This window comes from Dermacentor andersoni, chromosome 2, assembly GCF_023375885.2.
Source record: "Dermacentor andersoni chromosome 2, qqDerAnde1_hic_scaffold, whole genome shotgun sequence".
Taxonomy (NCBI): domain Eukaryota; kingdom Metazoa; phylum Arthropoda; class Arachnida; order Ixodida; family Ixodidae; genus Dermacentor; species Dermacentor andersoni.
In genome coordinates, this window is record NC_092815.1 from 152,763,034 (window position 1) to 152,775,919 (window position 12,886).

A 12,886-nucleotide genomic window follows, 5' to 3' on the forward strand; every position below is an offset into this window, starting at 1 on the left:
ACGACAATGTGGGAGTTCTGAGCTGGCACGCTGAACGAGTGCTGGGTGTCGTGGAGAGTGATATAATCGGCTCGCAACACTCGGGTATTTTTTGGTACCTAAAGTGAATCTAGTTGATTATATCCATTGGCAGGACAGTATTATTTTGTTAAAACGAGGTTTTAAATAGATGGACCTCTATGGAGATTTTAAGGACAATTTCATTTACTTTCTCATTCCCCTTTTCCACAATACAGTATCCTTTTTTATTATAACAAGGTTAGAGTGTAGGAAATGCTGCCCTCAGTGCACTGATTTAAATACCGTATAGACTCGTGCAACGGCCGCGCCCGCGTAAGGGCGGCACCCCCAACTTGGACGCCCAAAATTTGGAAACAAAAAATTCCAATGGAGAAGCAATCGCGTTCAGTGCCCGATGCCATGCACAAGCATCGGCATATTTTTGCGCACTGTGTACTTCTGCTTGCCGCAACTAGATGGCGAGAGTCAAGCAGTGACCTCTGATGCTATGGTACATCAGCGGATCTGGGGTGTGCACAAGTCGCCGGCTACGCTGGCACCATTTTGACCAAAAGGTTATGCCCCATGAAGAGCTGTACCTCGTCAAAATTGTGGCAAAAAAAGGTGTGGATGTTACACGAGTCTATGTGGTACATACGAGAGGACTGCCTTCGGTCTCAACCCTAGTGGCAGAGCAAGGCACTTGCTATTTTTGCCTGCGTGCAGTTTACTGAAAATTGTGCCATCAGTTGAATTTTTTTCTCATATCAGACAATTTCATGCATTACACACAGTATGCTTCAATGTAAATTCCATTACTGTTTTCAATTTTTTTTTTTTTTTGGCATCAATCCAGACACAGGGATGGCACAGAAGGAGGCTCGAGTACATTTGCTAACTTCCAACTGTATTTCTTTTATTCTAAAAACTAACGCAGTCACATCTTTTGCAACGCATACCATACATAAGGTTTCTTAATGCTGCCACAAAACCAGCTCCGATGGACAGATAACGCAAACAATTATCTCTGCTGCTTACATCATCCCTTTTGTCATTGGATATGGATGTTTTGATGTTTTACTATTATAGCGCACCACAATTCTTTCAACGTTGCATGTTCACCAAATGCAATTGGCTCCTTGTTTTTTTTTTTTTTTCAGCTTTTGGTTATTTGCATTGGGCATCCTAACATTTGCTTTTATTTACAACACCACCTCAGGTTACAGCAAAAGTTAGGCATCACTATTTAAGGATTGCAATGCTTTTCTAACAGACCAGCTGAAAGAGCATGTGCTTGTTGTCGACTTCTAGACAATGCTCACCCCTTACCTGATGCCCAAATCAAGAAATACATTACAGTTGCCAACCCTGGCAAACCTACACTTCACAATTGGTGCAGCACTTAGGTTGTTGGCTTGCCCGTTGCCTTCAAAACAACCAGGAAAGAGACAACCCACCACAAGCTCACACCAACAACTATAAAGAAAGCCTGAAACAAAAAAGTGCAGGTATGGTAGTCACACTGTTTCACATTCACGCATACCTCCGAGGCTGCACCTTGACGGAGATGATGCGCCCTCCTTCCTCGATGAAAGAACTTCCCCAGGACTCCTTCTCACTCTTGTGGTACGAAATGGTTAGGTCTACGTGGTTGAACAGGTAGAACGTTTCCGGCTTGGAGAACTCGGACTGCTCGATCCGAGAAAACACATAAAAAAAAGAGTGGCACTTAAAAGTTGTGCTAACACAGCCATGAAATATGATGAAACACCAATTGGCTTTCAATGCCATGCAAAAAGCAATAACAGAAACCAGCCAAACACTACCCCCCCAGAAGACGTCGCATAATGTGTCTAATTCCGCAAGGACAACCAGCCGTACACTTGCTTCCGTCTTAAAAGAACTGTAGAGAAAACAATGAGAACAGCTGTGTTCTTACACTATGCTTCTGCAAATGCAAAATGTCCACACATTTTTCCAGAGGAGGCATAGTAGGCCAGAGAAGATGCAAAGACAAAAGACAGGTAAAGACAGGTAAGACAGGCAGTGACACCCTTATGAAGTTGCCACCCCAGCTCACCTTGACATTATAAAGTTTGAAAGCACTTACATAAATCCGTAAGCCTTTGTCCGCAAACTTTTTACCATTTACGGATGACCAATTTACTGGAGCCATGAATGGCACTAGCACAGCTGGCAGCGACATTTTTTGTGTTAAGTGTGTGTGTTTTTCTACGAAAATCATAAAAGAACTGCACATTAATCATTATGTCAAAACCAACACTTCACACCCGCAGTTAAGTAGAAAATGACAGGTCAGTGCAGTAACATCTTTGTGTTATCTCTGGTTAAGCTATGCGTCACAAAATGTCACTACGAACACTGATGCTGTTGTACACTTCCCGGGTAACTTGGTATTTTGCAAAAGTCAACATGTTTACCAACAAGCTGCAACTCCGTAATGTCCCAAATGCTTTGAACTACATATTGTCACACTGAAATTATGGTGCCAAGATTCGGTAGCAAGACATAAAAATTATAAAAATTAGGAGCTTGGCTTTGAAGTTCCCTATTACTAATCAACATTTTTGTGGCAAGTGAATGAAGTCTGGACAGATTTGGTTATGTTCTTTAGCGCCCAATTAAATGACATTGCAAACACAAAACAAGGGCCCTATGGTCCTTTTCAGTCAGGCTGAAAGGTAATGGCCTCTTTTACATGGCACTGCCGAGATGAGTCTTTTGTTGCTTTATTCAGAATGGCCAATTTACACACACTCACACAGCACCCAAGATTCACCATACGAACTGGGAACAGACACCAATAAACGCGACTCATTCACAATGATTCTCTGCTCAGAACCCCATGTTCAATGATGGCAAGCCACTGCTGAAAGGCTGTCAAATCTTTTCCCCACCCCTGGAACCAAACTGCTGAAAAGGCAAGTGGGAAGAGGCAAGCATTTAAAGGGCACTTATCATAGTCATATTTTACATTATCACAATGATGAGCAGATGTACCGTGTGGCCTTGACCTCTGGCTCATCTATCTTGCTTTCTTTAATGTGATCAGAATGACACTGGTCATATTTACAGCTTGATACTCCACGACTGAATTTTTATAACAGGTGCCTGGGATCTGGGGCAGCATCACCCCTACGTGACTTGAAACACGAGCGGGAAAATTGCCACCCCACAGAATGACAACATGATGCTCCTACCTTGGACATTACTGCAGAACTACTTGACTAGCATGACATGCTCAAACGACTCTATCAGTTTCTAAATAGTTCCTCAGAGATCTTGTGAGCTTTCACCATAGCCAAGGACAAAGGCATGTATCCACGAAAAAATTTTAGAAGAGGAGCCCAAAGCTCTTACGAGGTCCGGAGAAATAGCATTATCGCAAGCGGATACACATGACACATATGTCTTTTAGGGCTTGCAGTATGCATGCATATTACCACACCTACTCTGCTTCCTTTGTTTAATTTCTGCATTTTAGATTCCCTTGTTTTCATCATCTCACTTGCGCGCCCTTTTCGTGCACTGCACCATCCCAAATACACTAATCACTTAGTGATCACTTATACTAATGCCAATAACTTAGAAAAGAAAAAAGAAATTTGCTGTTCTGGCATGCCCCAACACTGGCATGTGCAAAGCTCACCGGGAACACATGCTTTGCAAGACTCTCCATTGTCCTGCACAAGGACAACGCAACTCCTTCACAGAGCTATGAAATTCAATGACGAAAGAAGCAATGAGAGGAATGGGCCATCCTACCGTGACACTGCAGAGGCCCCGGGGCTGGCTGTTGCGGTAGGTGAAGCATCCCATGGGGAAGCCCATGGAGCAGTACTGCTTATCGGTGTCGATCAGGTAGCACCAGGTGACCGGCATGTTGTCCACAATCCAGTGGTGCCGGTACTGTTTCATCATTCCCTTGCGAAGCTGGTCTAGGCGGGCCGACGAACCAGCAATGTTTGGACCGTACTGACGTGTGCACAGCTTGGCACATGTCTTGTTCACCATAAAGTCAATCTGCACATGTGTTGGGCAGAAAAATCATCACTACCTACTGTTGTGAATTGATTGCCTGTAGCTAAATGAATCATTTCCTGCTTACAATAAGTGTGACATGCTAGTGATAATTGCTTTTTATTTTTTATTCTTCACAATGGCCTTTGGTAATAGTATTTGGCCGAGTTGCCTACAGGAGGGCTAAGAAGGCGATGTTAAGAGATTTTAGATTTTTTTAGTGATCGGTCATTAAGCAGCAATGTGTTGGCCTGATTCCTCTATGGCAAAACTGTAGATGTGCTGCAAGGCTTACTGTTCTGACTTTTGACTCATTGCTCATTACCATTCAAAAAAGCTGTGGAGACAGGCGAAGTCAGAGAACTGGATGGAAAGAACGTAAATATATATGTAAGGTTTTGAGCTTTAAGTTTGTTTTTCTTTTTTCTTTTTTCACCGTCTTTGTCATGCTACTTGTCAACTAACCAAAATATCCCATGTCTACAGCTTGTCTATGAGAAACACCACAATGCAAGGCTTCAAAATAAGCTGACAACCTTTTGCAGCCTATCCCAGATGTAACGCAGCTGCTCTGCCTGTGTATTGAACTGATCACCAGAATCGCACATTGCCAAATATAGTAAGAAGCATCAACATGTACCGAGTTGTGAATGCTGCCATGCATAATGCACTTGTTTCACTAGTATCACTGCTCCTGCGTGAGCCACTTTTGACCACTACATGAGAAGCAAAAGCAAGAGTATCAATGGTGCAAGTAAGTTGTTTCAAAACGTTTTTAAAGCATTAAACTTTGCACATTGGAGCTCATTGGTACACTCAAAGCTTAATTATGGGTCTGCAGCACTCACTAAAGCTGCAATGTGCCGCTAGTCAAGCCATGGCCCACACACCACTTTTGAGATACATATTTAACTTTCTCTGTACCGCGCCGATTGGGCATAGTTAGCCCGCTAACAATGATTTGAAACGCTGCTTTCAAGACCTTCCGTGCTGCTCATGGACACTCTGTGCCACAGGACGTGAAAGAGGAGAGGTATATTTTTGTTTTCCAAGAAGTTTGCTTCCCCCCCCCCCCTCCTACCCACTGCCCCCAGGCATTAATTTTCGAATGCGCTCCGAAGTTTCGCGATCGTCGAGGAGAAATCGAAAATGGCCACCTCTGGGAGCGGCGTGCATGCTTTGAAAGATCACAGATTTCGCAATTCCGCTGCGTCCTGTGGCCGATTTTATTGATGGACCGAGCAGCAGAATGTCAGAGGATGCTGCCTTTCCGTCAGACTTTGACTCCGAGAGCGATGACGATGCAAGTCAGCCCGGAATATCGACAGCCACAACTCTGCAAGCCCTACTGTAGTTCTTCAACTTACATTTTTGTAGTTGAATACCTGTTCAATTTAAAGATTTAAAAAGAAGGAAGTGCTTGTGTGTAGTGGGCCTCTGAAAGGAGCAAGCACTTGTTCGCAGCGTTGCTACACTGCTACAGGTATGATACTTGAATATTTTTGACTGTCACAGTCAACTTTGCACTGTGACTTGTGTTGCAGCATATTGTTACACAGCATCCCACAAATATATAGGCAGCAACATCTGTCACGGTGTGAGAAGGTAAAGACAGACATCATGCAATGACAGAACTAGGCTAGAAAGTGATATGCTACCTGGTCAGTGTGTATTCAGATAAAAACAAATGAGAGTTCCGTTTGTGAGTCTGGGTGCACATTTCTCTTAGAGTTAGCTCATCTGGGTGATAAGGTAGTCTTGAGTCTGATAACTGGCACTTGCTCATGCTCGCAGTACACAGTGCTCGAGGTAGGGTCCAGGCTTGGGAATGCAGCAGACACCTACGCAGCAGACACACATACTTTGAAAAGATAGGGATTCAGAGAGACCAATACCTTGTGCTTCCTCATTTTATGTCTCGCTGCCATGACCATGCTTGGAAAATACAAGAGATACATTGCCACACCAATGTGTTGAAATGCTAGTTCTTCCCACAGGCCATCTCTACATGGAACAATTTGCCTAAATCTGTTACTGATTGTGATTCTGAGGGCATGCTATGTGCTTTCATTTCTCAGCGCAACTTAGCCGCTCTCTAAAAATGGTTCTTCCCATTTGCGTTGCAGATTTTCTGTAGCTTGTTATTGTTGTGGCCAAATGTAATACACACCTTGTTCTCCCCTTGCAATAATGCCTTTAAGGCGCTGCACAAATTGTGAATAAAATGATGAATTGCTGTCTTTCCATCACGATAAGATGCCCACACTGGTACACACCAAAATTCTTTCGGCATCTGTTTATTTCTTCTTCGGGCTTGTGTGCAATGGCATCACGACGATTTGAGAACTGCGAGGCGACGCTGAAGCGCACGCTGTAATCTGAGAACCCGCGGCTGAACCTACATCGGCTGGTTCTCGTCACGGCGAGAGCATGTAGTTGGAGTCGGGAATACTTTGATGCGTCCAGCACAGAGCCTCGCGAAAGTGAAACTATCTCTGTAGATAATCACCCGACAATTCCACTCCAGCACTTACGAAGATCAAACCAGTTAGCTACTGGAAGGCCTGCAGATCGTATCGCACACAGGTGTTCACACACACGCAGTTCCTGCAGAGCACTAGCCTACAGTTTAGATTAAAGCTCCTCACAACTCTCTCACACAAAAAGTATTACAGACGCTATTCCTGTGGCTCAGATTATATGACTCCTGGATTATACAGCATTTTTGCATGGTCCCGACAAGGACGCATAATCGGGTTTCCACTGTACAACACTTGCCGTTTCTAGAAATAGGCATGCATACCTATGGTTGAGCAGGATCTAACACCAGGGAAGACATTGTGTCGCAGCTAATTTATGCCTCACGGGTGCCCCACTCTACCGTGATGAAGCTTTCGTTGCATAGGGAAGCCACATTTGAAGTTTTGAAAAGGTGTGCTCACCAAGAATGCTCATCATGGAAAAACTTCTGGCACACATAGCCTGAACATGAACCTTGCACAAATTTTAAAGATTATTGTTTGTCCATCCTGCATTTGTGCCCCGTTCGCTGCTAAATGTACGACCGGGTACACAGGGGGCTTTCACAACTGCTGTGCAGTACTAAAAAGATAGAAAATGAACTGAAATGCGACTTTAGCACGTTGGAATTGAAACCACATAGCACATTTGTGGCAAGTTCAGTGTGATTTTGTTACAAGACTTCAAGTGAACTGAGGAAGTAGGTCAACAGTAACATCTATGTCATGACAGAAACTTGTGGTAGATGTAGCGATGTCATTTGAATGCATGAGCAGAAACGGAGAACAGTACAACATAGCAGACAACGCACCACATAAGGCGACAGCCGAATCCTCTCGCCGAATACCACTTGGCCAAGGTTCTCTGCTGGCGACGTCGTCCCATTGGTCGTGCAGAAGTCGAAGCTGCGCAAGAAAAAGCACAAAAAATGCCCAATGCTCTCGTTTGAACTGAAAAACATGCACAAAAATATAAAGCTGACAAATCATAACTGCCACGTGGACACACCACAGAGAGCACTACCAACCAAAAAAGCAGCAGTTTGGACCACTTCTATGCCCTATCACTTTCAAAGACACAAAATGGAAATGACTAAGTCACACACACACACACACACACAAAAAAAAAAGGTGCAGTCCCAAGTTACACATTGTTCAATATGTCTAACACAGCTGGCCTGTCACAAGATACCAAGCTCCGAGTCCCACCAGGCCTGAAACCGGTACAAACGGCTGTCCCAAGGGAGACTTAGGACTTGCTGCTAAATTTGGAAGGCGATAAAATATGGGACGGTTTAAAAACCTGCATCAGCACTGCTCACAATTTTTAACAAAGCACTTTCTTTGCCCTCCGTTAACAATGATGGTGATGATGAGCTAACTGTTCAATCATCTTGTAAGTTCATAGCTCAAACAAAGACAAGTTAACTATGTGCTGCACACCAGGAAGCATTGTAATACAAGCTTTGGCACCACTTCAGTCTCCCAAAAGCAGAATGAACATAAAGGTCCCAACCCTCGCCAGCTCACGAAAAAAAAAAAGGAAACTTACTGTTGGTACTCGTACGGGATGACAGACTCGTCAGAGTCTAGCCTGTTCACGAACAGGTCGATCCTTGTCTGCAAGGAAAGACAAAAAGACGGAGAAATGAGGAAATCAAGTGGCAGCACGGCAGACCAAGAAAAACTGAGGATTTTATAAGCTGTGATGCAATGAGAGAGAACACACACAGCCCTGTGTCCTGAATACATTCCAGTGCAAGCCGAACGCACTTGACTCCATGTTCAGCAACACAAGTCGCGAACAGTTGCATGCTGGCGGCAAAACAATTTGCACCGTTCGATTTTCGCAGAGGAAGGACACAGTCGAAGGGGAAAAAAGGAAGTCAAGTTCCATAAAACTTGCACTGTGCTGTCACATTGTCACACTGCCTTATCAATAAGTTTTGGTGAATTCTCATTTTGCATTTTCAACAATACTATGCTGCTCAACTTAAAAAAAGATGCAGATCCAACATACATGAAGCAAAGCCTTAGTGAAGCGGTTAATTAAGCGCTTCAAAACTAACGGCAATTCATACAATTTTGTTTACTTTTATGCTACGCAACGCCACTGTTCTGACACAACTGCTGAAATTTAGCAAGTATGGATGAAGGTGTTTGACTGTTTCCAGAATTACAACTTCCATAAATACACAAAATGGCAGGAAGACTGGGAGCACTTTATTGCTGGGTAAGATGACTAGTTCGAGAGTGACAATGATTGAATGTACATATATAGATTACTTTCATAAAAACAAAGTTCCCCTCAAAACGTTTTGACACAGTTAAACTTCAATATAACACATTCCAATCTAACACAATCCTCAATATAACAAATTAATCAACTTTCCATGACTTCATGCAACACCATGCATCTTTAACCTCAATATTCAATGCAGTGAAATTGCACTGCTGTGTGAAGGAAGACCGAAGCAACAAATAAAAACTAGCACGGGCATAATGTGGTCAAAACGGCCAAATTACATGCGCTCGTTTGAAAATGCCTCTTCCAAATCGTGCACCATGTGGCAAAGAGTAATCAACAAGTCTGGTTAGTGAGCACTGTGTTGAGCAGTGGCACTAGGGGGCGCACTTATCGGTGCATTCTATAGCTCTGTATTCTTCGTAGGCCCTGCATCAGTGATTTATTTGGTATTTTAGTTGTGGCCAATGTCGGTTACGTGTCAGCCTCATGAGGCAATAAATGTGATGGCATGAGCAGTGGTACTAAATGCAAAGTCCTCTCGCCTGAAGATAAGGCTTGTATCGTGCAAGCAATCTCGATAGGTCAAAAGAAAAGGCCTGTCACTGTTTGTTTCGTGAAACTACAGTGCTTGCTCTCCACTATCTTGAAGTTGAGGGATGCTAGTCTTGAGTGCTTGAAGAAAAGGATAAAATTCCCAGCGAAAGCTACTGAATGTGGACAACCAATTTTTCAGAGCTGCTCGATATTCCCACCTACCCAAGCACCGCCACCTATTTCATAGAACCAATACGTAGCAATGTGCAAGGCGCATCAGGTCTAACTCGGGCTTGAACCTGCAGCACCGTTGCTTAGAACCAATGCATATAACTGTGACCAAAATCTTGCCTGCCACACCGGATCTTGCTAGACTTTTTGGACAGAATATGTGTACACGATGTTGCAAAGCGGCAAACGTTGCAGCCACAAACAATGCTGCCACCATTCAGTTCATTGCCTTGCTTTGATGCAATCTTAAATTGAACCTTTCTTTGCGGAGTCCAAGAGGTTTTCGTGCTGCATTAGTTGAACTGTGTTCAACTGTGTTCATTAAATTTTTTTTTTCAACTTCTGGATTATTCAAGTATCTTCTACGGCCACTTCAGTGCAAGAAAATTCAGCCACTGCTGGTAAAATGTCAGTGTAGCAAAATTTCAGCATAATAAAACACACCAAGGAAGAGATAGGTGAAAGGAAAGCATGTCCTGGGTGTATCGTGTCATTTTCATTGTAAGAAGCATGCACCAACTAGCTCAACAAGTGTTATTATAATGAAACAAATTGTGACTGACTATATTACCAATCAACAAAAATTCACTAATTAACTAATTACTTTGACACACATTGCAATTTAATAAGGTTGCCAGTAAGATTGCAAGGCATATCCACTTGGGACAAATTATGAGGATGACACCAGTTATGAGATAAGCACAGTCAAACTTGCAGCAAAAATGCACTGTTGTTCCACTTCGTTTTTAAAAAAAGAACACCATTTTATGGATTGAAGCACAGAAATAACAGGCATGCCAATGTATTTCCTTGCACACTTTGAGAATGAACATCTTGAAACTGGTGTCACCCTCAAAATTTGTTGCAAGTGGACATGCACTGCAAACTGACAGGGTACAATTCATAAATTTTATTAGGTGCCATGACTCAACTAGGAAATTTATTTGTGAAACTTTAATTCGCTAATCATGTATTTGAATTTCTTGTGAGAGTAACTTGCGCCAATGAGTGATCCAGTTCAAGGAACAGAATTGTGCTATCTAACAAAGGTGATTTCTAAAAATTCTTCTCAGCCTAAAAAAAAAAAAAAGAACACCTTCGGTATACACGCATAGGTTTCATTGATTTGGCTGCACCACCTGCTCCAATTAAGTTCTGCCCTAGTTGACTGGCCTCAAATTGACGGTGCAACATGCACTGTCTGCACTGCACTTTTCGACTTGACTTTGTGCAAGGCAAGTTCACCACAAGTTCCGCAGAAGTTCATGGTTCCCCTGCACTCATGGCTTTGGTAGTACAGGTGCCGTGCAAGCTCTTGGTAACAGATGACGTGACACAGTGCTAGCTGATCCATGGTGCAGGGACTCGAATATCTCCCCTCTTCAGTTACAGCAGTTACTCTAGCTGGCATAAGAATCTGGGGCACAAGTTTGATGCCCAAGTAGTTGTCAGGGCAAGTTAATACAAATTTTGTAATGCATTAAATTGGCTTCTATAGCATGGTTTTCTTTTAGAATGCGTTTTCTGAAGACAAAACATGGGCACCATTCCGTTACCACGACGTAGTGCTATCACGATAGCAATTACCACGACAACGACAAGAGAACACCCTCCTTATTGCTACATGTGCACTTGTCGAAAAGGCTTAGCCACCCGCAGCAGACAGCAGAGCTCGTTCGTTGCTGCACTTTCGTCCTCAATATGCAAGGCCAACGAGGCGTGCAGTTGCCTTGCTGCATTTTCACGCGGTGAACTCGTGTTTCACTGCACATGGGAGTCTAAAGAACTGGATCAGAAAGTGCAGCAAAACTGAAGAGACCTCATATATATATATATATATATATATATTCAGAACAAGGCCCCACCCCCGCAAATGTGGCTGAAGTTTCCATTTAATTGCTGTCGCAATAATAATAATGTTTTACAGCGAAGCTAGTTATGGCTAGGATCGTGGGATTTTTGAGGGGTAACATCAACAGAAAACTATGGTCATCTATGGCTCATACCCCCAAATGTAATGGCTCATAACCCCATAAGGCACAAGCTACAAGCACTCGGCAAAGTGAAGTGAACAGTGCATACATTCTTTGGAATTGCGCATAAAACATTCAGAACTGTATACCTTTCAATAAATAACAAGATCAAAACAAGCATCCGAACCGTATAATTGGTGATAAGGCACTCCTGCGCATACATTCATGAAATGCAAAGCATGTAGCACTCCCCGCATACGTTTCCTGGTAACGATTACCGCTGCGCAAGCTGCTGCGGCAACATCAGCTTGACCATAGCATAAAAAAGCAGGGAGTGGCATAACTGCATTTTCGTACATAAAAGAACAACCTACCTAGCAACTTATTTGTGTTGCGACAGTGCTATGGGAAGGCCACATATAGTGAGGACTCCTGAAGAGTAACGTGCATATGAGGCACTGCAAATCTCTCTTCTCTTGGTCCACTCATTGTAGGTACATGAAATAGTGGCACAAGCCAAGTTGCAGGTCCTCACAACATCTTAGGCTAACAATTAGGTGTGAATGTCGCCCCACAAATAATTTCAACCTACGTCATAATGGCTACTCATCCTAGTTGTCGTTTACAGCTTCGCTTTCCAACCACCTTCACAGTGTGGATTAGAGACCATCTTTTTGTTCCTCTGTCTGTGATACAAGCACTCATATATTAGGGCCACTGCTGAGTTCCTACGGTGCATCTTAGCAGAGGCGACCATTGTCAACCGTGCAAAAAAGTTGCTAAAATTGAAGAAAAAGAAAAGAGAGGGAACAGTAAAAAAGAAAAAAAGAAATGGCATATAACAGCCAACAACTACACTTGGGCTTTGAGAGGTGCAGTAAAGGAGGGCTCCAACTGAATTATGACCATCTGGAGTTGTTTAACATGTATCCAACTGTGGCTACCACAAACGCTTTTGCATTCTACCCCTATTTGAAGGCAAGCGCCACAACCAGGAATCTAACACAGTATATTAGAGGTTGGATTGTGCAACATTTTGACGAGACACAAAGAAGAGAAACATACACCACAGAGCACTACTTGCAACAATAATTTTATTCCCTTGTCAGTGGAATAAATACAGGCAGATAATCAAAGGGGGACAGCGAAAAAAACTTTACAAAAAGGGCCATTCACCAATGCCAAGCCGGCTTTGTCACGTGATCAATTTTGCTGCACTCGACATCGAAAAAAATAAGGAAAGAGGATACAAAATTTCAGATTAGCGCGTGAGGAAATCTATTTCTCTTGCACTAAGGGAGACGGAAGGTATGCTTACGCACATACTTCCCACATGCTCA

The 12,886-nt window shown here is 43.1% G+C and overlaps 1 protein-coding gene across 1 annotated transcript in view; it reads right to left on the reverse strand.

Moving 5' to 3' along the window:
• TM9SF2 (transmembrane 9 superfamily protein member 2) overlaps positions 1–12,886 on the reverse strand; it is a 58,209-nt gene that overhangs the window by 39,276 nt on the left and 6,047 nt on the right. The window contains exons 2-5 of the mRNA XM_050187429.3: positions 8,113–8,180; positions 7,373–7,466; positions 3,787–4,044; positions 1,544–1,689 (exon numbers count right to left, since the gene is read on the reverse strand). Of these exons, the coding sequence (XP_050043386.1) occupies positions 1,544–1,689; positions 3,787–4,044; positions 7,373–7,466; positions 8,113–8,180 (566 nt within the window). The remainder of the gene's footprint in view (positions 1–1,543; positions 1,690–3,786; positions 4,045–7,372; positions 7,467–8,112; positions 8,181–12,886) is intronic.